The 26,583-nt window shown below is 34.1% G+C and overlaps 1 protein-coding gene across 1 annotated transcript in view; it reads right to left on the bottom strand.

The window, feature by feature from the left end:
* The window catches only part of LOC117204039, a 225,791-nt gene that overhangs the window by 42,392 nt on the left and 156,816 nt on the right, over positions 1 to 26,583 (bottom strand). The window contains exons 2-4 of the mRNA XM_033441039.1: positions 25,456 to 25,894; positions 16,243 to 16,476; positions 14,611 to 15,077 (exon numbers count right to left, since the gene is read on the bottom strand). Of these exons, the coding sequence (XP_033296930.1) occupies positions 14,611 to 15,077; positions 16,243 to 16,476; positions 25,456 to 25,894 (1,140 nt within the window). The remainder of the gene's footprint in view (positions 1 to 14,610; positions 15,078 to 16,242; positions 16,477 to 25,455; positions 25,895 to 26,583) is intronic.

Below are 26,583 nucleotides of genomic sequence, written 5' to 3'. Positions count from 1 at the left end.
TTAATGAAGTTTCTTGTACGTTAGGCAACATATTTTCTGCACCGATATTTAAATTCATGCGAAGTAAATTAGTTAATTACATGAGATATATAGATGTTGTAAGAAATTATGCGTTATAGAAGGATAACTATGATATAACAGAATGCCATGTATTTTAAAATAATATCTCTTAAAATAATAATTCTTGTTCTACGTTTTTTCTCTTGGTTTTATTAAACCGAAGGAACAGCGAACTAGTGATTTAAATCGTAAGAAGAAAAGCTCCAAAGAAAAAACTGATACTCTGGATAATTCCTTAAAGTTTTATTCTTTCATTGAAGTAATCTCAAAGTAGCAACGTACCTTGAGAAGAAACGATACTTGAAATGGAACAATGTCGGAAGAAAGAAGCTAATTCTTAAAGGTAAAACTAATTATGGATTATTTATGGATACGATGTAAATAGAAAATTTAATTTCTTTAGAATGTGAGGCTTTCCTTTCTCCTCTACTTTCTGTAAAACCCAAAAAGGTAACTGTGATAGATAAAATTAACAAGATGTAACGCAAAATTTCTTTAAGATTTGAAGTTTCTAATTCTTTTCTATTTTCCGTAATTATAATTAAAAAGGAAAACTACGAATAAATTAAATGGTCTGTAGACAGGATGAAATAAACAATTCTTCTCACAAAATTTAATAAGAATTGAAAATTTTTAATTCACTGAATATCATAATTTCAACAACGAAGAACGTCGTGAAACTTCACTAAAAGGATACTTTTAATGTTGTCGTAACTAACCTTAATCGAGTTTAGATCTAAATTAATAATTAATTTGCACCAAAAGAAATGTTATATTTCAGTTTATTGAAAAATAATTAAAAATGCAGTTGAAATGAATTATTATCGTTGATACCTCTGCTTCTATAGTATATTCTGTTTTATATTTATGAAGAAAAATTGCAGTCTATCATAGAAAAAGAGAGTGACCTGCTTCTATAAGAGGGTATTAAATAGAGATTTAGATAACGCAGCAAAAAATGTTCATCGTTGGGATTGAAATTGGTTTCCTTAATAACTGTCGAAGAAGCTGATGCTTTGTACTTGAGAGGAATCTCGAAACAGTAATTGAAGCTGTAGAAATTACGGCACATCGGAATGCCGGCGATATTTAAAACATTTCCTCTCACGTCGATTTATTATTTCTCGTTCGCAGTGCATCGTTGATTCAAGGAAGTGGAATTTAACGCGAGAGGAACGCGCGACGAGCTTGCATTTTAAATTTCTATCTCTTGAAAAGGCTTTGAAGCAATTCAGAGCGTTAAATTCAGTGTCTGCGCGATTACATACTTGTTACGTTACGAGCATCGCTTTCAACCATATTACGACAATGTTAATCAGAAGGTGGAATTCCTTCCCTTGTTAATTTCCTCCTTCTTCCGTGTTATAAACGCACTTTATTGCGTATATTTCGTAGAAACTGTTAAATTAATAGCATTACCTTGAATTTTCTCTTATTCAGCCATTTATTAAATTCTTATTGAGAAAAAATATTAGCTGGCGGCACTATTTAATCGTTATATATCTACGATTTGCTTCTATGTTATGTTTGTATTATAATATTTGCCTTATCACAAATTTCTCCTTACTCCGTTTAAAAGTATTGGTTTTAAGAATTGCAGCAGTCCTGATATTCGATTAAAAGTTTCTAAGTTATTCGATTTGTAAAATTCGATATTATTTTCAATATTATTACGACTGATAACTAGACCGTGAATTTTTGTACAATTCGATACACAGGCAATTCATTTTGAATATTTTTGATATTTTTGAAGAATCACTTTATAAATTTTCATATTCATACATATTCGAACTCACACATTACCTGCATTTCATTAGCCAATCTAACGCAATCATTAAAAGCATCGAAAATAAATATCAGGTTTAATTAACTGGATTGAATCGAATTCAACTGGAAATAATTAGAAAATTCTGTCAGAATCAAATAAACGTTACTTATAAATCCAATCGAAGTTCAGTTACGTTCGAATGATTCGACCACGCTATTTAAAACAGAAAAAAAAAGAATGAAAAGAAAAAAAGAAGAAGAAACGTTATCTTATTTCAACGTTATTTCGTATTCAGGGATTAAAGCGATAATTCTCTAAGGAGACTAAGAAATCGAAAACAGGCGTTCCCGTATTTTCGGAAGCAACATCGATTTCGTGCTTGGAAAAAGAAGCTCTTCCTCTCGTTTCTTTGGGAACGCTATCTGAATGCAAGGTGGTGAAAACGGAGCATCGCGTGGCGTTATCAGCTGAGATAAAGTATTAAAGCAAAGTCTGTGCTCGTATCGCTTGCCTGATGACCGAAATGATAATTTTCCTCCCGCGAAGAAGATGCTGACTAAGAAAACTAACGTAATAACGATATCCGTCTTGTGTATTTACCTCTTGTTCCTTCGGCACGTTGGTTTCCAATGTATATAGAGATACGAGATAATTTGAAAATGAGCAAATTTGTATTTATTATATATTGCTTATATATGGCTTATTCTATAAAATCAACTTCGTTCGAGCAACAGAATTGGAGAGAAGATCGCGGTGCACGTTCTTTCCGCGGAAAGTTAATATCTGCGTTTCAAGGTATTTTATCGTGGGCCGACGAGTTTAATTTCGTGCTATTTATTTTGAAAGTTTGTCGACAAGAATTCCGTATCGGATTTAAAAATAAGTCTATTATAGAAATAGAAGGTATATTTTTAGAATGAAAGTAAAGAGATAGAAAAATAAACAAAAAAAAAACACCGACGGTGATAAAAGTGGAGACAGCGCAAATCGATACGGTATCTGCTCCAAAACTGTCTAGCACGATGCTATAGTTTCTTCGGTTATATTTTTTTGTTATACGTAGCACCATGTGTTCCGATGAAAATAAAGGTTCCATAAAGAAGTCGAGAATACATCCTTTCATGGAAGAAAATAACATTCGTTGTACTGTATTTTGAAAATCTTGGAATACTTGAAGAAGAAATAAAATAGAGCAAGTTATAAATACGATTAGGAGTTAAATCGATAACATAACATTTATATTATATACTTTGCGCTTAGATATTTTAATCTCTATTCAGTTTTTATTTCTCTAACTTAATTTCTTCTTTGTTTCTCTTTTTTTTTTACAAATCTAATTATTACATTACAGAGGAATGATATGTGCACATATTTACAGTTTTTTTATGTGTTTTTCTAATATGTATTTTATATACACCTTTTTTATCTGAAAATATAGATTATATTTATTCTTTATCCTCGTATCTATCTTTATTGGATTTCATATTATTCTTTTTATTTGGCTCTCTTCTTAAAGTTACAGTGTCGTAAAGTTTCATTACATTAGTAACCATTTTAATGAAACATTTCAATAATCAAATTGCTAATTATTTCGAAGGTGTAGATTTGTCGCTAACAAAATCTACATAAAAACAAACAATATATCGAATTTATTACAGCTCTGCGACATATTTGTTGGTCATGAGAAACATCTGTCAATTTTCATCGTTCATCACGAACAATATTGTGCAATATAATCATCCATGTAAATGTTTTTGCGATGTTGCTTGTATAACCTTTTATTAACACATCGCATTTGTTAATTTATGTATGACATGGTATTGCAGTAGCATAATTTCAATTCTGTCCATTCCACGAATTTTGTTCTACACGTAGCAAACTTGCTTGCATTTGTTCGCGAAGGACATGTACGTGAATTCGAATTCATAGCTTTCCCGAATTGGGTTGCCCCAAATTAAATCCAGATGCGCTACTTGAACGTAAAATAAAATGTATATTTTACAAATACATCTATACACAAGAAAATTGATCAACTTGGTTTATTTCGAATTTCTAGCTTTAGAATTTAATGTTAATTACTTCCCTATTTCGTAATCAATGTAGTAGTAAGGACAATTAAATGTTCCATTGGTTTCGCTGAAATATGAATTTCTACCTTTATTTGTATTATTTAATTAAATTGCTGTATAATAGTTAAACTAATGTAAACTCGTCTTTCTATTAATATTTATTTTTTTTAATTAATGTTAGAACTATCAAACCTATGGTGGGTTTTAGACTGTACGATATACTACAAGATACGAAAGCATGTAGACGCTTTCGATGAATATTAATAAATCTTCACGCTTGGTCTATGTATAATAGTTAAGTTAATGTAAATACCTCTTCTTATTAACATTTATTTTTTTTTAATTAATATTAGAACTATCAAACCTATGGTGGGTTTTAGATTTTACGAGATACTACAAGATACAAAAGCATATAGACGCTTTTGATGAATACTAACGTTAAATCCTCACGTTTGGTCTATCTATATGAACGAAACAATTAATCTTTAGCTAATGTTAATATTCTAATATCGCATTTAATTGATTTCTTTCGTGTAACCACACTATAATATTTCGAATAGGCACGTAAAATATGTTTATTATTTTCATGGAAAATGTTCACTTCTGCTGTTTCCATTGTTTATTAAATTTCACTTCACTATTATCGGTTAATCCCATTAAACCAATATCAAAACCCGTACAATTTATTAAATATATATTTGACGTAAATTTTAAGTATCACTTATTAACCTACAGACAATGTATTTTCTATTTTGAAACAAAAGAGAGAAAAAAAGAATGAAGGAGAGAATTTATACAAACAGAACGTCATGTGAAGGGCATACGAGGGGAACGTGTTGCCTCCTCGTAACACTGTCAAAGAGATTTCAAAAAAAGTGAACGAGCCTCTCGCGAATTACGATTACGAGGCAGATGAAAAGGTTTCCAGAACGTGAAGTGGACTCTCGTGTTAGCTTTGAGAATCGTTGTTCGAGGTAGAACCAACGATGCTCAGTGATGCAGCGGTAATAACTGACCCGAGAAACTTGGACGTTAAACGTTCTATGTCGACGTGCTGTTGAATCGTCAAGCCGAGGTACTAAATGTATTTCTGCTTGTCCCTCGCTTTCTGAGGAACGTTTCCAGTGATTAGTGATACTACCTAATACCTCGCCTTGTGACAATCGTAGCAACTACGCTGTGATGTTTCACTGGATACAATTTCACGAACGATTGGAAACGTTCATGGTAAGTACCTTTGAGATTACGTGCAATCATCACAGCTTACACGTAGCATCTTTTTTTATAAGTTTCTTTCATTCGATCGAGTGCAGTATATTCGATTTAAAAAATGTACCATTCATTCGATGATTAATGTAGGAATTAATAATAATAAAAATAACAAAATGACAGAGAATAAATTCATTGAATTGAATTTAATATAAAAGATAAATGGGATTAACGATGCACTTAATGTTTAGTAATAATAATAAGTTAAGTAGTGATACGAGGAGATTTCATTTCTTTTTCAGATCTGGTGATAAGATTTACGTTCTTCTTTTTTTTTTTTTTTATTATTTAGCTGTGAACGAAAATTAATATCTTGTTCACGTCTTTTTCGAATAACTTGCCCGTTTCGTCGCTCGCATAATATGTCACGTAAATTTTCCTCGTGGAACGATCTTGTAACGTTCGCGTAGAATATAATAAAAACTTTACTGCCTTCCATAAACCGTCACGGAACATCGTTGAAAGAATTAAACGGCTTCTTCTTCCTTTTTCGAAAAAGAAGAATCTAATCCTTTAGATTAATGTATATGGTTTTAGAAAGTCATTTCCTTACGATCCCCTTTCCTTTTACTTTCCTATAATTCTATATTTTTCCCAATCAGTACCACCATACACGTAATATGCAACACATAATGTAGAATGACGAGAAGATTGTAATCCTCGGCCGAGTCTATAAATCAATTCACGTTCGAGATTCACGTAATTCATAAATGTTCATGAGACCGATATACGGAAAAATGAACAAAATAAATGCTCAGTTCTCGGATAAGAAATACGAAATTTCGAAAATCGAAAGCATCGAACGGATTTCGAAGAGTCGTCATATGACTATAACGATGTGCGATAAGTGTGTTTCGTAATCATCGAAACGATCAATCAAGCTCTTCTGTGCGCTATTTAATACGAACGTTGTTTCCCCCCGTTGATTCCGCGAACAAAGGAATATTTTTCGTAGCAACGAAATGGCACAGTTAGAAAATAACAGATGGAAATAATTTGGTGAAGTTGTCAACGTTAGTCGATAAGCGGCTCTTTTCGAATGCATGAGATTGAAATTGAAAATATGTAGATTTCGAACTTCGCTTTACAGACATATCCATACGAGATGCAAACAACGACACGTACTCGACTGGTTATTGATCAAATTGCCTGGAAATTGTCGAGAACGGTGGTAAATACTGCATTAGTTATTCAAAACTCTTTCACGCCCGATATGTAATCTCGTGAATCCGGCTCGCTCACCCTTTTTGCCCATTTTTGCCCACGCTTTGATCCAACGATTAATTACTGTCAACTTTTACCCCGTTTTTTTTTTGCCAAGTTGAAGCGCTCGCTGCAGAAACTCGAGGAGCCAGCCAGCTTGTTTTAATATTCAAAGAGGAATAATCGTAGGAATACTTGTATTCTTTGGGTGATCTGTATTCAATGGGTGGCGTTGTTGGATATTCTTATTAAGTAAACGCTAACGCAATGGTTTCTCCTTGGCATTGTTAAGAGAAAAATGATATTTGAGAATAAAACGGAGTAAATACAGGAAATAATATATAAGATACATATTTATCCAGAGAATTTTGTAATGAATTTTTTGAATAAATATGAGTAACCCTAGGTAAAAGTTATTCGTTAGTTTCGAAATTTCTAATGCAGTTCTATCTTCCTTAACGTACAAGATTCCTCCAAATGTGTTTTCTCGAAACGTACTAAACATTCCGTCTTGCTCGAATAGTGACCTACTTGAAAGATAGCCCGAAGCAAGTTCGCTTGCACCGCTTATCGAGGACAATTGTATTAAAATCCTTCGTTTTATATTCTCTTTCTTAAATGTTCTCCATACTTTCGCACAACTTATCGATGCGTTCTTCTTAAGCTTATAATCATTCGCAAGATAAATCGTATCGCTATCATATTATAAAGAACATATGATACAGCGATGCGAGGAACAGTTCCATTTCTTTTTGCTTTATTTGTAGTAATTTCCGAGGTTGGTGAAAATTTCCATAAAATTAAACTATACATTTGTTAAGATGATTAAGAAATTGCATACAAAAAGGAAACCAGAAGGATGAAAGAGAAATATTATAGGAGAAAATGAAAGAAATCGAAAGAAAGCCAGAGAAAGCGAGAGAAATGAAAGAAGTACAAAAGAAGCGGGAAGAAATTGGAAGGAATTGGAACAAATCGAAAGAAACCGTAAGGAATTGTAAGAAATCGTAAGAAAACGTAAAAGGTCGTAAGGAATCTGAGAAACATCGAAACCAGCAAAAACGAATCAACCAGAATGAGAAGAAATTAAGAGGACAAAAAATTACCAAAAGATAGCTCGACAGATGAAAAATATGCACATAAAAATAATTGGAAGTACCGTAATTCTCCCTGCAAGCCCTTCCAACTCGCTAACTCCTTACTTCGGCAGTAATTGCAACTTTATATCAAAGCGCGCAAGAATATTATTTACCCTCAACGATCAACGATCAACGATCATCCGAAACAAGCCGGAATGTGCAACGCTTCCTTCGAAAGCTGCTCTCGTTCGTGTTTCGTTGCTTGATATCGACGACTATGTGCATGACGGATCACAGGCGGTCCTCGATGACCTGTTATAAGCGTTCTCGTAGAATTATCGCTTTTCGAGATTCCATGCGATACGACGAAATTTATGACTGGCCGGTTGATTTATTTCTTTGCAAATTGCGATCAATAACGTTGCCGGGTTGTATCAACTGCGAGGACAAGATCGCTCGTTAGAGCACGCTTTCAATTACGGAATACACATTTACCAGGCATAATATTAGTCGCCGCGGGATAAAGGGGAAAAGGTTGCGCGAGTATTTGTTCCTTCGTGCGGATACTCGTTGCTTCTCTGTTTCATTTTGATGCATTTTCACCGATAATTTATAACTTTATAACAGAGCCAGGCCATGTGTGATTAATGATCACCTACATAGCTGAACGTACAACAGACAGAAAGGATTTCTCGTTATAGTACGTGTTATAATTTCGCTCGATTTTTCTTCGTTTCATACACGAACGCGTTGTGCGCGTAGAGTGGCCAGTCGGCTAAGGAACGTGCAATTATATCTTTGCTCTTAACAATCTTCACGGATGAATTTATTAAACCCAACAAAAGAGTAATTTGAGTTTTTTGGTTTCAGAGAAATGTGATGTACACACGTGACGACATTCGATGTGAAGGTTGGTTATCTGCGAAAGGGTTTTCCGTGAAAATGGAATCGTGTTTCAGTTAGAGAAGACAGAGATACTTTGTCAGAAGACTAAATTTGCTAGACCAAACAGAAAAAGCATGTTTTTTAAGAAATCTGTTTGAAATAGGAAATTAATAGCTTGGTTGGCTCAGCTATGAGAATATCTTTACCCCTTTATAATAGTTCAGAAATATGAATTTCCAAAAATTTTGGAATCACGTTGTTATTAATGAAGATTACTATTGAGATATGTATAATTTTATGTGCTAGACTAGGCTGACCGCGTAGTGATGATACATGTATGTGAATATGAACGTGTGCAAGTATGTGTGTGCGCGGCGCCTCGAAAACAAAGGAATGTAATTCTGTTCAGTTAACAGTCTGGTACGGAAGAAGGTGAGACGCGTGCAAGTGTGTATCGATGAATATCTTTGAAATCGTTTATCAAATAAATATATAACTATTCTAATATAAATTCTAAGTGTAAATTTAGCGTTCCTATAGCATTATTTTGGCAATTAAGATCCAAAATTCTCAACAATTACAGATATCATTGTTTCGTTGTAAGAGCGACGTAAGTAGGAAAAGTATGTTTCTCAGGGAATCTGTTTCAAGTAGGAAATTATTAATAATTGTTTCGTTTAGCGATAATGATCGCTAGGTCGTATCGTTCTTATTAAAAACTAGGATCAATTTGTGCTGACTTGTAGTTTCACGATCATAGAAGATTCCGATTAAAAAATTATCCGGTTAACACATTGAACGACTTGAAAAATGAATTCTTCGTTCTATATATATATATACAATTACCTTCGTTCCATTAAAACCTAAACTACAGCGAAGTTTCTGAATCGCTGCTAAATTTTCTCCGCTTTCTAGAACTTCAGTCGCTCTAAAATTACTATCGAATTGTTGCTGCGCGTAGTAACTCGCATGGCGATCTAGTTGAAAGTTGTCATTGCTACGAATGGTTTGGCGACGCTCAACTTGCAGAATCAAAGTTCTAAGGGTGTATTTATCCGTCGCACAGGCGCTCACAGGTTGCTTGTGTTTTCTCGCAAGCTCGTGGTAAACAACAACGGCGACAGGCGAATAAAGTTGGCGGGAAGCTGGGTAAAGTTCGACGCAAGATTGGAGGGAGACCGGCACTGTAAACAGGGGAATACAGGTGTCCCCGTTTCCATAACGTTCGATTTCCGGATTGTTATCAGCCGTGGGAAGTTTTGCGTATGCACGGTCCGCGCCTCGATATATTTCCCGCAAGCCTGTTATGTCAACGCCATGCTACACCACCACCCACTTAGCCGCCTACACTTCAATCTCTACCTGCGTTGTTTAGAGCATACAAAATGAGATATCAGATGTGGGAGAAACGTCTTTGTGCCACGGTACAAAACTGTTCAAACGTTGGAACTAATTGGAAATTTATTCATGAAATTTATACTTAACGTGCCAATCTTACCCATTGATCAAAAATTTTCTGTAATTTCTTGCTTTTCTCTCGAGAGATATATAATGCACGTTTCACGAGTTATAACACGTAACTGTCCATCGCAGAAAATATCAGAAATCAGAGAAGAATAAGACAAAGACGACGATAGAATTCCTCAAACAAACCAGTCTAATAAATAAAATCTGAAATATCGAAGGTGTCGCTAATAACCACGAACAATAACACGACGCTAAACTTACAAAAAAGAAATATTAATTTGGAACATATTCGCGCTAAAACTATATTTCTTTAGAGCTCATAAAAATATACATTTGGATAAACATTTGCAGTTTATTTATCAGGGGCTCTAAGAATGATGCCCTGACGATGATTATTATCTAACTCGTGACAGTAAACGAATTTATTGATCGTGTTATTGACAATTGTTCTTGAAAAATTAGTGTCGCTGATTGTATTTCTAATTGTGTCGTTTCTCTAAAAAAAAAAAAAAAACCAACGATATCTATAATTTTTCTTTTTATTCAAGCTTCTATTTAGGTTACATTTCTTTGTTTGTATTCACAGAAATATTTCCAAATGTCCACGTGCAATGATGAGCGAAAATTCTAAGATCCAAAGAACGAGAAAGAAAGCCGCTAGAATAAAATCCGAGCAAATTCTCGCGAGCTAAACGTTATTGCGCTTTCAAACGGGTAAAGTATCTGCCTCCATTGGAAACAGATTACCGATGAAAAATTGAAGATGGATAGCCACGAAGTCGTTGAAAGAGGGAGAAAGGCATAGAGCGTTGGTGGTCGTATTCATTTGAACTGGCACGTTGCTATCCGCGACAAAGAGCTTTGAATTTGACGCGCACTTCGCCGTCTATCAGCGACAAAGGACTCCCAGAAGATACCTGGCGCGTCTTATCCGTGAAATTCATCCGACAAAAGTGTGTCAAGCTTGGTCCCTCCCTTCGTCCTTACTCCGACCATTGTGTTTCTACCTTTATTCCACTTAATGTGACGCAGGATAGACGATAAAATGCCCGCGAGTGTTGGAGAATGATAGAACTAAGGAGTCAGCAACCGTTGGATGGAGAAGAAAAAACCGACAGAGAGACGTAAAGGGATTTTTCCAAAAGAAGGTTCTGATGCAATGAAATTTACTATTGTAGATAGATATACACTGCGAGGCTAAAATGCTTTCGCATATAAACAAAGTGACAGAGATTTTTGGATAGGGAACATCAGTCGATACTCACCAGACTAAGAACACGATATGGTACTTCGTCAATGTTCACGTAATCGCAAAAGAAGAACCGGAGAAGTGTAACATTTGTTGCATAAGAATCACTGTAGAACATCTACCAAATGAATGAGCAAAATTTCAGAATGAAAGGCAACAACACAACATTCCAAGTAATCCCAAGACCACCCTAAAATAGGAAAAAAGAAATAAAACGGTTCTTACAGTTTCTAAAAGACAAACCTTCTTCAGCTAATCTAAGAAATTTATTCAATTTTCATCTGAACTTGATATACTGTTCATATCGTTTGGCAAGTCGATTGTTCTTCTCATAATGTCATAGTTTTTACACTTCGGTAAGAACTGTACTTAATGGGAGTTGGTTCATCGGATTTTTCATACATTGTCGCATGCTGAGATTTTATGACTGAAAATAAGAGGAAAATCAAGAACAGGAAAATTGCGTCGAAGGCTTTATCTTCGAGGCTATCGTGGCTGAAAGTTTGTCAATTACACGTGTATTTGACAATTCTCGATTATATATTATGCTCTGTAATTTCTAATTCTCAATTAGATAGGAGTGCACAATTGGCAGAAGGTTGCTTTGTACGCGAAAATAAGTCGAAAAAGCAAGATAAAATTTGTTCATTCTTCTCGCAAAATTAAGTGCGAAAATTTGTGGAGTACGCTGCGTCAGGTTAATTCTTAATTAAAAGTATATAAACTCACAAGGTGTGTCATCTACGCCTGCTGGTTGTACTCGTTAAGCGGTAGCTGGTAGAAAAATCAGCGAACGTATGGTCGTGATTGAACATGGATTTCAATCGTGTTAGCAGAAAATGTTTCTGGAAACTTTAATGAGTTGGGAATCGTGTTTGCTGCGAATATGAATATAATGACACAGGTAAATTCGAGAAAGAGGTGATTATTACCTGGTGATTCGAGGTGTAAATGGTTTTATGACGAAGATTGATCCGTTAGGTTATTTACAAAGCTTTTGAGTATTTGACATTTTAGTTAACGTAAAACATGTAAACTGTTTTGCTGATTTAAACTTGACGATTAATTTACATTACATCCTACTAATTATTTTAACTTTGCTTCCTGCTACAACTTATTGTGTAATATAAAATACATTTGTTATTAGACAAATTTTATGAATTATTAAGTTCTCCTCAATAATAAATCTCGGAGTCCCATAGGCAATCAAATGACAATAGTAAAATGATTACTTTATACATATAAGAAAATATAATTAAAATAATTGAAATAATTAAAGGGTATATTTTGATAGGACATAAAAAAATTTGTAAATTATTTATTCTTGTAATAATTATGTTCCAGGAAAGACACGTAGTTTTTAAATCAGCTACCACCGATATCTAAATTATTTAATCTCTTACTATCAACAAAAATTCTCTAAAAGACAGTTCCCTTCCTAAGAAGATGAAACTCATCCTCTATATTCATTAATCTCTCCCTCATCTACGGTAATACTTCAAAATACATAAAACACCGAAAATAAGACTCCGATAATACGACATTATTCTTCATTTGCACGTTGCCATTACGTTAACCGTCGATTACGAATCAGAGAAGAAAAATGGGGGATGATACACGCGTTGGAATTAGAAAACGATATGGAAGACGGGAGGGAGAGAAGGGAGGGAAAAAGTGACGGGAAGAGGGATTCAGCAAACAGATTGGAAAGCCAACAAAGTTATCGAACAACGGTAAAGGGAAGCCTGCCAATGGGAAAGGGGATGAAAGAAGTTTCACGAAAAGAAGTCGAATAATACTATGAATAGAAGAAAACCGGGGCAAAGGCGAAGGAAGGAAAATTACAGAGTGATCTCGAGGAGAGATAAGGAATTATTTGAAAGATACGTAAAAATGAATGCTGAAACGTAAGTGGAGAAAAGTAGTAAAGGGGGCGGATACATCGTAACGAAACGATATTAAAGGCAGCTTGGTTTGAGTGGTGTGGAAAAGAAAAGGAACAACGAAGAAACCAAATAATCGCGGTGGGTGGCGAGGAAAGAGGGAGAAAAAGGAGAAACGAAACAGAGCGGAAGAAGTTTTGAAACGATTAGTACGGAAGAAATCGCAAACGGTGTACGAGATAAATTTCACAAGGAAAAGAATATCGAGAGAAAACTAGAGTAATAAACGTAAAAATACGTTTGCGTTTAGTACTTCGAGTGTTGCTCGTTTCGTTTACAGCTTAGATATTGCAACGAACGTGAACTACTTTGTTCCGATCACGGAATTATAATTTCTACTTCGAATTCTAATTGTGATTGAATGAATTGAATTGTGATTTTCGCAGAAACCTCTGCCATTTTTGTAGTAACAGTTTCTTTTAGATGTAATTAAATATAGCGCATCATTGTGTCATAAATCGTCTGATAATTTACAAATTTCAATTTTAACATATCGCCGATTAATTTTATTAAAATCTTGTAAATACACTGGATGTTAGAGAAAAGTAGGCGATATTTGTATCCCAGATATCAAGACGATGAAGAAAATTCATGCATAAGAATGTCTGAGTTTTATTTTTCAAGCTATAAACAATTCCCCATTTATAGAAATACAACGAATAATTTACAGTCAACGGTTTCACTTTTTTCTAATATCAGGTACATTTATAAAGAATTCTAAAATAATTCGTCTGTTCACTAATGAATCTGGCATTGAAAAGCGTATATAATATATTCTGCATATACTACTTTTATTTCAAAACTATTTATCATCGAAATGTATCAAAAAATTTTCGCCATATATTGTACATATCCAGTTTTAATTCGTTGCGTTGTATTATATTCAGTATCTCGTATTTTATTTACATTTTAAAACATGACACTGATTTACGAAATGAAGATTTTATTCATCGAACATTTCCAACACGGCCCGCACGAAAGAGAATAAGCCTGTTAATCTATATAGACTACCTTATTTTATTTATAATTAAATATCTTTATCTGACTGAATATTTTTGAGCTTTCAACTCCCCATTAAAATTTTTTCGAAATTAAAACGTAATTTTCATTCGGCGTAAGTGTCAGTGCTCGCGATTTAATTCTACTGTCAGTATACACACAAAACACTACCCTAAAGTATACTCCCATGTATATAAGTATTTTGATACTTGCCATATTTAAGTGCGTTCTAATTACAAGATAAAGTTGATATTTATTAATCGCTTGTCTTAGGAAAAACTAAATTATGATATGTTTTGAAGATTTTCTTATAGAAATACAATCCATGTATTTATTTCTTATTCATTTCAATCTCTTGTTTTGCTATTTCTTAAGTATCCGATAGCTGGTAACTTTAGTGGCTATACGCTATACACTTTCAAATAGCACCGTACTAATTTATCAATCAATATCAATAGTTAAATCAGGCCTATCATCTCTATCACAAACGTGACTAGACATTATAAAACAGTAATTCGACAAAGAATTATATTTAAATGAAACATCCGGCAACCTATGGACGCGAGTGTACGAAACCACAGCGTGCACTGAATATACATAAATGGAAAATGTAACTCACCAGGAGTTATATTAGGGAACGGTTGTCCAGGCAACGAGGGCGGATGTTCGTCCTCGGGTGACCGTTCGGACGCGTAACCTTGATCCTGCGGTTCCCCGCCAGCCAGTTTGCTCAACTTCAAATCGATGCACTTGCTAAACTGTTGTCGATGCCTGACCAACTCGCAATCAGGCTTATGCACGATCTGCATCAGTAGATCGTTATCTGTGGCGTCAGGGATGCGCGGCTGCGAGGTCGAAGAGTTCGTATCTGACGCCTTTCCGCCGTTTCTACTTTCCTGCTTCCGTTTCGGCAGCGTGCCCACCAAGTCGAGATCCGAATTTCGGTGACATCTGTCCTCCAGGGACGTGTCCCGAGTGTACCTTCTTGTCGAATCTCCAGATACCGTGTCGACGCTACGATTTCTTCTCACGGAGTCGAAATTTCCATGGCGACACCTCACCAAGTCAAGGTCACTCTGCTGGTACCTGCAACAATTATAGGATTCTTGAATTTTTTAAATGACACAGATACTTCCTTGACGATCGGTTCTGTCGTGCTTTTCTCCCTTTACTTTGTTCGGTTTATTCTTAGTTTTCCATCGATTTAATTTTTAGCTTTTTCGAATAAGATGGAACATTCGTTAGATTAGTATAATAAATGAATTTTACCTAACGAATATAAAATAGGTGCTAAACTTTGCATAGGTTGTATATAGTTTTGCAAGGTCGGATATTTGTTATAGGATTAGTATAATAGAAAATTGATTTTTCAGAATGAGTAACTCGTACAGTATCATGGTGTCAATTGAGCGAAAAATTCTCGAAAAACGAAAAATGAAGTAGTGTTTCGAATTTCGTATGTTTCTAACGAGCTCTCTGAAGATCCTCTTGTATTTAACGTTCATGTTTAATAAGGAAGTAATTTAAATATGATGGGATAAAATTTCGGATAAAAATGGGATAAAATTTCATTAAAAGACTTATTATCTAAGTTTCATGTCGTTCCATGAAATTTTCGAAAAATCGGTCAGTTTTTACGGAAATGCTAGGAAGTAGATACCTTGCCATTTGCATTCGTTAATACACGTTGTTGCAATATTCGTCTAGTTGCACAGTTATTATGCAAATTGCGTAAATGCTGCAATTTTGACATTACGGGTCTGCGATACCACTTTTACGTAATATCTGCCATTTTAATATGATTTTAGTTGCAATGAAAAATGGAACCAAAATGTGTTTCTTTAATTTTAGAATTTTAAATAGTATCGTTACATTTATTCAACATTCCTACATAAATTTCTTCCTTTAATTAACTCTACACGCAACTGTAATATACTAGAACTAGCGTAACCACAAATATTACTTTTGATATATCATACAATACATTAATAAGAAACCCTAATTGCTCCTTTTCAACAACTATAGTAAAACCTAGTCATATATTTTTAAATTCGCTAAAGTACTCTACGAGACAGGTGCCGTAGCGTATGCAACAAATTTCAGCTCGTTTCAACTGCAATTTTAACGAAACATAATATTTCGTTTTCAATATTCTTCGATAATCGGCATAGATATTTTGCTCTAAATTTGATCTATATGCGTATACCATTACTGCTAAGGAAATCGTGTGCAAAAGTGAGTGATGGCATACCTCCAAGGATCATTTTCATCGAGAGAGTCTTGCGATCGATGTTTCACGAGATCCAGAGTTCCAGTTGGTCCACCGTCTGAAAAATGTACGCCCAACGATCGTTTCTTGTGTGGTAGAGTTCCACCAAGATTCCCGGTGATAGTATCCGTCATTACGTTATTATTTTCCTTTGGATCGTCGTCCAGCACGTCCTTGTCATCTAGATGATTGGGCAACGAGCCACAGAATTTATATCTGCAAAGAAGCCGTTACTTGTTCTGAATGTCTCGCGAAAAAGGCATAAGATGGCTCATATGTCAATCTAAATTTTCATGAAATAAAATACGCCAATTTAATAATTTAACATTAATTTAAAATAAGACTCGTATGATAACAAAGACGATGAAATAACGAAATTGGAATTTTATTAACATTTTCATGCAAAAGTAATAATGCGTATATCGTGAGGCATACAAGAAGTAGGAAGATCTTCGTTATTTTATTTTTAAATTATCATTATCAAAAGTTACCTTGTGTTTTATTCGAAAATTGTATGCTGCGGTTAGCAATTAGGAATGTTGGTAATTCAGAGAATTAAAAATGAAAACAGATAAATGAGATTTCGTATAATCAAATAATTAAAATGAACGAAGATTGCGGTAATTAAAATTTAATTTTTCTACTGTACATGTATGAAATTTGAAATTTAGTTTCCAGGCGCAGATTTTATTTATCAAAATAAATGGAATGATATGAACAAATTTTCCTTCATTTACGCGAATACAGCTATTACTTTAATTATTTTTATTTTATAATTTTTACTTGAAATATCCTGTCATTTTACACAAATATTTATCTCTGTAATATTTATCCCTATAGTATTACATTTTGCATGTAAATGTTATTTCCTCATGGGACAGCCGGATATTAGAGGTATTATATTGAACATATTTTTTAATCTAGATATATTCGGTAATATGCTTTGATAATACTAATAATATATTTTAATATCGTATTATGTTTAAGATATTTTGTCACATATATATCGTGTCCTATATTGCATCATATTACAAATATAGTTCACGTCCTTTACGTGAAACATGAAATAACCAATTATCCAATTCAAACAATGATATTTAACCTGAGACTAAACAAGAAAAGCGTATGTTGCAGGAAAACGCATTGTCGATGTTTGCATAATTCACATAGTTCGGTGTTTGTTCACTTTCCTGAGTTAGATGGTACGTGTACATACGAGATTCGTTTTAACATACAGTGGGAATAGCGGAGACTCGATTCGGTGACAAAGCTATACTTTTTTCTTTTCCATAAGAAAACATCTACTACAAAATGTTATCGTCCAATAGAGCAATTCCCAATTGGCTAAAAATATTCATCACTTTTTTGTATTTCTAATTTAATTACAATGGGTATAGCGGTTTAAAATGACTGATTTTAATAATAACATTACAATATTTTTATTTCATATTAATCAATCGATTAATTCTAATGTGAAGTTCAGATAAAGGAAGCTACGGAAAATCTTTAATATTTTTTTACAGAATTTTTCGCAGAACAATAAAAGTTCGAATATTTATGAAAGAGAATGAAATGTTTCATTGTTATTCATTGTTCTACGTTAATTAAATTTTGTCAATTTTATGAAAATTTCATCCGATTACGACACAAAGTCGCATCCATTCATGCATAAAGACATTGCCACTTTGAAGTTAATTTTAAACTTTATCAACGCGCAAAATACTGACGATCATAACGTCATTATTTTTTATCCTTCATAAGTATTAAATTTCAATTTCCATTTGTCTGTAAAACAGAGTAACTCATAAACATACCGACAAATGTCACGCGATAAATTTCTGACATTATCGCCACTCTATTTATATTAACAGTTCATAATCTTGACAAGTGACATATAAAGCATGTGGCTGTCACATGCTATCAGATATAGTCGTAGCACGGGTGTGTCATATTTGCATTAATGCAAAACGATCATTTTTGAAAATGGAGTAGAACCATCGTTGTTCGAATTAATTAAAATGAAGATCAAAGATACGCAAGGAATCGTTTCTTCTCTAGTGGTATAATCAATAAGTGGTAATATCAATAAGATTATTGATTGCCTATGCACTTCGTTGTAATTGTCAAATAGCGCTAATCTTTAGTATGTTAATATTAAAACAGTAGCTAACAATGACGAAGAATAAGTTGTAATATAATTGTGATGTACTACACCTGCATATAACATTTTTCCTAAACTATTATTTTTACAATCTGTCATAATATTCCTTCTATTCTAAGTAACACTTGTCCATCATCGAAGAATTAACCCCTAAAATTTAACGGTATTAAATATTCATCATTACAGTAACTAATAGTGTAATAGATAAGAATAACAAAGAAGGTGCAATATAATTGTTATACAGGGTGGTTGGTAACTGGTGGTACAAGCGGAAAGGGGGTGATTCTACGCGAAAAAAGAAGTCGAAAATATAGAATAAAATTTTTTTTTTAATTTTTTTTTAATTTTTCCATCGAAACAGCGATCTACAGTGAGATCCGTTATAACGAGACGTGATAAAATGTAGGCGTACCGAGCGAAAATTCAAAGTCGATTTTCTCGAAAACAAAGCCTCGAACGAAAAATTTTTATTCTATATTTTTGACTTCTTTTTTCGCGTAGAATCATCCCCTTTCCGCTTGTACCACCAGTTACCAACCACCCTGTATATTACACTTGTATTTAACATTGTTTCTTTGAAACTGTTTTTAACATCTGTCACAATATTCTTTCTATTCTGACCGAAATTACGATTAACCCCCCTATATTATTATAACGGTGCAGTCGTAGAAAAGAATTTTCATAAAGGGACAAATTGCGAATCTCAGTTTCGTTTCGCGTCACGATTGTGTCTACATGTTACGCAGCTTGTCAGACACGATGAGCGGTTTCACGACAAACTACGTGTTATAAGCTTTCGCGCCGTTTGCACGTGACACCATTTCCAATATTACAATATATCCGTTGTAAAGCGTACGCGAGGACGTTCAGACCTTGGGAATTTTCAAGAACAAATTATACAGTTTAAAACTGCGTAGACATTTCTAATCGACCATAATTTTACTTGGCGTTATGACGTGCCCGTGACAAGTTTCTCTAACATTCCAATGTCGTGTTCATTATTCGCTATGGCTATTTAAACTCGTAGCTGTTTCGTTGATCTTTCAGGTCAATGAGAAGATTTGTATTCTGGAATCTGATTGCTGTCGGTTCTTGTAATTTAATTAAAGAATTTGTAAGTTACGTTTCGAAAGTATTGGGCACTGAGTAACAGATATCGGATAAATCGGAATAGGATGAATAAATTAGAATCGATTAGAAAGGAAATTGGTATGGTTTACAGATCTAGAGATTGATCTTTGCTAACAAACGATTTTTGAATGTTCAGTAACAGAGAAAGCGAAGTAATCCTTTAATAATATAACATATATTGTACTTTATATTTTACATTAACATTTCCTATTAATCTTAAAATCAACACGTAGCATAGTCATTTTCATAAATGGGATCCATTTGTACTCGTATTTTCTTTATTTAAAATATCCTATACAATACGGTTCTGTTCCTACAGGTTCCTTTCACTTCAATAGTTCTCTCACATAAAGGAATCGTCAAGAAGAAAAGTACTTTCATACGTCGTTCGATATTGTTGCATCGTGAGCATGTTGAACAACAGCACTTACGCAAATGAGATCAAGATTCGTGCGCCTTTTAACCCGTGTCTCTCTGCTTTTTACCCTGTTCATCCCTGTTTCCTCGCAGCTCGCATCCGTTTTCGTGCAAACGAGGATTTAATGGAAACCGCCCCAGTTCCGCGACTGACCGACCTTAAAGGGACTTTAAATTATCTCGCGACTAACCTGTTATGCCACATTATACTCCATGGTTGTTGGTTGTTCAAGCAAGGCTGAGCACTACCTCGTAACGAGGAATCCACGACAGCATCGCGCTTAATTCCGTTTATGAGTAGTGTTTCCCTTGATTCAACCTTGATTTATTACTATTTACTATCCTCTTCTGTAGCTAATTTGGATGACTCCGGGCATTTTCATTTCTATTTCTTAAGTCGAGGTGAAAAGCATTTTTCAGAAGTTTCTCAGATGAGATCTGAATGGATTTTTTAATTTATCGAATAATTTTGGAATATTTTGTATTATCTTTTTAATTTGTATAAAGCGTAGGGAAATATTTGCCTACATATTAAAAACGCTTTAGAAAATATTTTATCGGCTCGTATTATTTCACTGGTTTTATTCCTTGAACGCTTATATTTTTATTTTTTATTCACAGCGGGAAAATATTTGTCTATAGATTAAAAATGCTTTAGGAAATATTTTATCAGTATCTGATATTTTCCTAGTCTCACTTGTGATATTTCGCGAATATGTTTTGTTGTTCTTTAGTTTTCATAGACGAGAGAAGGAAATATTTATTTATAAATGAAAGACGTTTCAAATTTGCAATGATATCAAAGATCTTTAAAGGGTAACGTACTTTTTACATCTTTAGAAGCATTTAATTTGTAACTGATTCTGCTGAAAAATTATTTACCAGCTACATGAAAATGCTGCAAGATTTGAATACAAAGCAAATTATGCGAAGATGATTCAGTGTTGACGTGTAGCCATTAATTTCATCTTCATTAATATCGAATAGTTCATGTTTAGTAATCGACATGCAATTAATTTTGTAATTTTCATGCAGAGCAGTGAGATAATTACAAGCGCAAAATGAATATATTAATCTGTTATCGCTATTTCGCTTCACAAAATCACGATTTACACGATCACGATCCATATAATTGAAAATTATCGCTTAAGTGTTTCTCCGCTCTATAATCAGAATTGAAATTCACGCCTCGATACGATATTGCAAATAATTTCTTTTACAAGTGAAAATATTTTTATCGAACTAGTTACAAATTATACAAAACTGCCACAATTAAAAAGAACAACAGTCGAAAAATTCATAAACTTTATTCAACCAATCGTCCATATATGAACAAGACACTCTCTTTGTATAGGTGTGCCGTTTTTTTTTGCTCTGTTGTATTTTCTAAAATGGAAATAACTGTTTTTATAACAGCTTCTGTCAAATAGATTCGTAGAAATTTCTCATAAATTCACGTTGAAATCCACATGATTCTACGAAATCAATATTATTTTAGTAATTACATAGATAGTTTGTTTAAATAAAATATCCTCTCTCTACAAGTTCCCCTTCGAGTTTCTGTATTTTTTGTCACACGTCGACAAACGAAATGGTTTCTTTTGAAACAAATTTGTCACGTTATCTAATTATCAATGTTTAGCAAGGTTCACCGGGGTTGAAAGTAACTGGGGTTAACTGGTGTTTGCCATATGATGAAGAATTGAAATTAAAAGACACACATCAATATTCTAGAACGAGGTCACAATACAAAAAATCAAGATGGAATATACAAGATTAACCCACGCATAGCAGTTGGAAAAAGGTCGTCCCATTATGTGATACGTCTAACAGAAAAATTACCGTAATACTTTATCCTATATCGCGACAAATTCTTTGCTGTTGAATTATACGTTACTACTAGTTCCACCTTTGCACAAGATAACGTAAATATGTCTTATCAAACATTGCAACAGTCAATGCTTTTAAAAGAGATGGATCGAGCCAAAAAAATTATAAAATTCAATCTAGGATTTCAGCTGAGCCCAGTCAATGATCAATTATAGTGGTTTCTGAAATTGTAAACGTCAATCTGTTATGCTTTTATTTTTTATTCACGGTCTATAGATTAAACCTGCTTTAAGAAATATTTCATCAATATCTGATATTTTGCTAGTCTCACTTGTGATATTTAATGAATATGTTTTCTCTGTCCTTTAGTTTTCATGGACGAGAGAAGACCAGTAAAAAGTCAATAAAAAAGACTATTCTACAAGTCGTATTCTAATCTTTTTCAATATTTCTAAAGTGATAGCAGATGAATACCATTTTTTGTTAAATTTATCTATTATCAAATAAAGTTGTTTTTCTCTATCGTTACACTATTGATTCAAACTTCGAGAAAGTTATCCATAGGTTTCTATTATTTTTTTAAATGAAGCGCAACAGAAAGCGCTTCGAACTGGTTTCCTTCTACCGGTTACTCTAGAATCGAAGGCAGTAAATTCCGTACCTGTTAAACTGCGAACTACATTATTCGAAAAGAGTTTACAACTGTAGGCGGAAGCGCGTTGTAATTAAATTCATCCAGAAGATGAGGCAGTAAAGATAGTTGAGCAAAACGAATGCCTCGGTAGTTTCGCACGAGTGAAATCCTCTTTTGTCCTGCCTACAAAATTCTTCCACGCAATAAAAACTAACTACGTTAACCTGGCATATTCAGTTATGTCGGATGATCAAGTGATAATACGAAGCGTACGAAGAACGCGGCGTAACGGGAATGTACATGAAGAAATTTGTCAAAAGGACCAAGTTAATTCGGAAATACGTTTTCGAGAATACCAGGGTAAAATATCTCAGATACTTAGCGTTTGAAACGTTTAATTAGTGTAGGTAATAAATACAATTGCGAGTAAAGTAGACCGGGATCGAAAGTAATCGTTTAACTTTGGAATACGATTTCGCTAAGACTGTTAGAATGAAAAGAAAGGTAATTGGTAATTATATCCGGAGCATATATATTTATTTGACGTTATTGAACTCACAACGATATAACAAACCGAGTCTTTCAAATAAATGCAGTCGGTGATTAATGCATAAATGTTTTATTCTCGTTATTTTTAATTTTAACGTGAAAAATAATATAATAAACTGCTGAATAAATTGAAGCTGATTTTTATACCGTTGCTAGAATATAATTCCTGTTATTAAATTAACGAAGAAAATAATAATTTGAAGCTTTCCGTGCAAAATAGTGTACAAGCAAAGACAACTGTCGGATCTTTTTATGATTAAACAAAAAAATAAAATCACGTTGAGAAACGACATTGTATTATGCAACGATTTAATAGAATCGTTCCGGATTTTCAAGTGGACAAAGAAGATATTCGGTAAGTACATTTCATTAGTTTTCATCGATCACGTTCTTCTCGTGCTAACACGATCGAGACAGAATCGACGAGCATGTTAAACCCATGTTGTATGACTGAACGTAAGGCAAACATTGACTGAATATTAATTAGAATTGGCATGTTTGGGCAATAGTGTATCAATAGTCCATTTAAGCTCGATAACGCGGCTTGGGAATATCTTGCGAAAGAATCGATCGCGAACCGATCTCCTCTCCTTCTATATCCTCCAATCGTTCAGACCTTTTGTATCCACCGACTTTATCGTTAAATTAAATTCTGTTTGTTCTTGGCACGGTAAGAAGAACTCGACCGAATTAGAAACACGAAAAATCACTTACTCTCTCGTCGAGCGTTTCTTTCTCCGTTTTAGAGTGCACGAAAATTTCTATGTACGTACATTCCGAGATTTTTGTTCGATTAAATTCCCGAAGATGATCGTTGTTAATGTTATTTCGATTAATTTTATAATTCTTTCGAAAGTCGCTCGGTTGACTGGTTGAAAATTATACAGAAGTTTCCTTTATCAATTCGTCTGCAGCTTCTTCGTCGATTATCTTCTTTGCGCTTTTGTTTAATTTAACTGCGTTTGTTAGTATTGATTAAAATAAACATATTTATTAGATATTTTACGAAAAGTAGATTGTTATATTAAGGAAAATATATGTTGCTCCGTAGTTAAAAAGTTGTTTACGAGTAATAGGATTAGAATTTTATTCTTATTCAGCTTAAAACATTATTTCAACGATATATCTAATGACATAAATAATTTATATCTTTTTGTGCATTTAAATATTGAAACGACGTAAATAAATATTTGATGCGAGCTGAAGTTCAAACGAGGAATTCAATCAAAATTCCATGGATTTGTTGTTTTATTATAAAGCAGAAAAATTTTTCGTGGAACTTGGTGAAATATTCTCCGCTACATTGTTTGCAAATTACAACGTTAATTTGTTGTAATATATTAAATTACAAGCTGTTATACGAAAGCGTTTAAAGTAGTAATTGCCAATCGTTAAAAAGGTTGGTCTAAAACTCTCAAGAAATAAATACTTTAAAGCACAAGCTCAATTAGCACTGAATTACTACTTAGTTACGACAATTGATACAGTAACCTTAATTATCCTGTTCGATCGCTATCATCCAACCATTTTTAAATTATCAGGAAACCTATTTCAAACGACAATTATTTTAAAGATATACAAACTTTCGCAATGGGGAAGAAAAAGGCTGAATGTTTTAAATCGAAATATTTTCTAACGAGATAAGTTACACTGTCGCCAGTTTTAAGAATTTTTTGGTATTAAACAGAGAGTTCTTTTCAGCTGTTCAGAAAATTAATGTATTATTTGAAATAATGTTTATCCTACGGAAGAAAGAGTTTTCATAGTGAAACAGTGGAGTATAAAAGAGATCAAAATCTTGAAACATTAAGGGAAGAAATGGATGAAGTGAATAGCAATTTTATGCGAAAATTTGAGAATACTGGTTCGGTATTTGACTGTTGGGAAAAGCATGTCTGACGTCAAAGCAGTGCGCACATAGTTCAATATTGGAAAAACTAAGCAAACAGGCCGAGAAAATTCAAGAGAATTTAATGTATTTAATCTTTTTTCATAAGCAAACTTAATTCTATTTATACTTCCTTGCATGTGAGCTAAATAAACATTAGATCATTTTAAAACATTCAGTTCTTTCTTAACCGCCCTACATAGATTATGTACACACTCGACACTATAAAAAAGACACTACTTTTCGATAAAAAGTTTAAATTCCATTAACGTAAATATAACCAGGAAAATTCAGTACACAGAATTTTGAAGTAGAACGCGTTGTACGATCAAACAGAGGATTAGTTTACAAACAAAAGTACGTTCAATATCTACAATAAATATCCCAGGACATCGACCGAATATACCAACCGTCCTTAAAAGTTTTGAAAGCTTCATTCAGGTTTTTTAACAAAAATAAAACAACAACAAGCCCATACAACAGGAGACTCTATTAATAATTAATATTAACGAAAATAATAAAACCATTACCGATTACTCCGATTACTCAACACCAAATCGAAAAATTACAAAATATCATGCTCACCTCTCTCTCTGTGCGCTCGAACACGGCATTAGTATCTTGCCCATACTGTTCAATTTCCCTTTGGGATCGCACAAATTTCCCGATGACTGCGTTCTACGGCCGGTGAGGCCCTTTCCATTGTGCCGACTCAAATTCGACCCCATGTTGGGACTGTCGTTCTCGATCTGTGCCTGTGTCGTCCCCTCGGCAGCGTTCACGGCATTTCCGGGCGTGTTCTCCTTGTTCGGCCAGTCGAGGTACTCGTCGATGTCCTTGGCATTGACCTTGCAGGATAACGCCGGTGTAGCGGGCGCCGGCCGTGTACGTTTGCTGCCCGGCTGCAGTTGAGGACGACAGCCTTTACGACGGTTGTTGGGCGATTCGCCGCTCAACGAAAGCCTCTGCACTTTCCAACTGTCCTGACCTCCGCTCGCCGGAGGCACGGTTACGACTTCCTCGCCTGCAACAATCATGCCATTCCGTTTTACGCGCTGCTCAGTGACGTTCAGGGTTCATAGATATCGGCGCTGAGACGCTGAATGCTTGCGAACAACCGTTACAGGCTTTTCTTTCTTACGGTTCTTGCGGTGATTTGGATTGAGTGTTTAGGAGGGAATTGAGTGGATGGTGAATTAAGAAGCAAATTGTCGGGGGGAAATTGAAAGGCGGAGGATAGGATGCGATTCAATGGGGAGAAATGTGTGGAATGTTCAAAACAGAATATTTGGTGAGTGATAAGATATATCGTGAATAATTCGTTATGCTTAGCGAATGACTCGTTATAGTACTTAATGTGCAATTTGTTGTAATCAGAGTGCGGAATTTTATGCATTTAGCTATGAGGAATTTAGGAATGCGAAAATACGCGGAATGCAGGTAATATGTAAAAATATATAAAACTATATTTCTTATAAACTTAGCTATGAATCCCATAGAGCTTAAGGGACATGCAGGAATCCGTAAAAACACATTCCACTTCTTTTCCACATCCCCTTAGGGGATGAATGTCGAAAAATCTTATCTTAGTGGCTGCTTACGTCATGGGAGCAATATGCAGCTAGAATTTCATGTTCCCTGGTTCACGAGATTAGACTGTTCGTTGTTGAATCGAAGTCAGGTCATTCGTTTTTATATATGTAAATAGTAAAT

Source organism: Bombus bifarius, unplaced genomic scaffold (genome assembly GCF_011952205.1).
Source record: "Bombus bifarius isolate JDL3187 unplaced genomic scaffold, Bbif_JDL3187 scf7180000007977, whole genome shotgun sequence".
NCBI lineage: Eukaryota > Metazoa > Arthropoda > Insecta > Hymenoptera > Apidae > Bombus > Bombus bifarius.
This window is presented reverse-complemented; position numbering and strand designations above follow the sequence as displayed.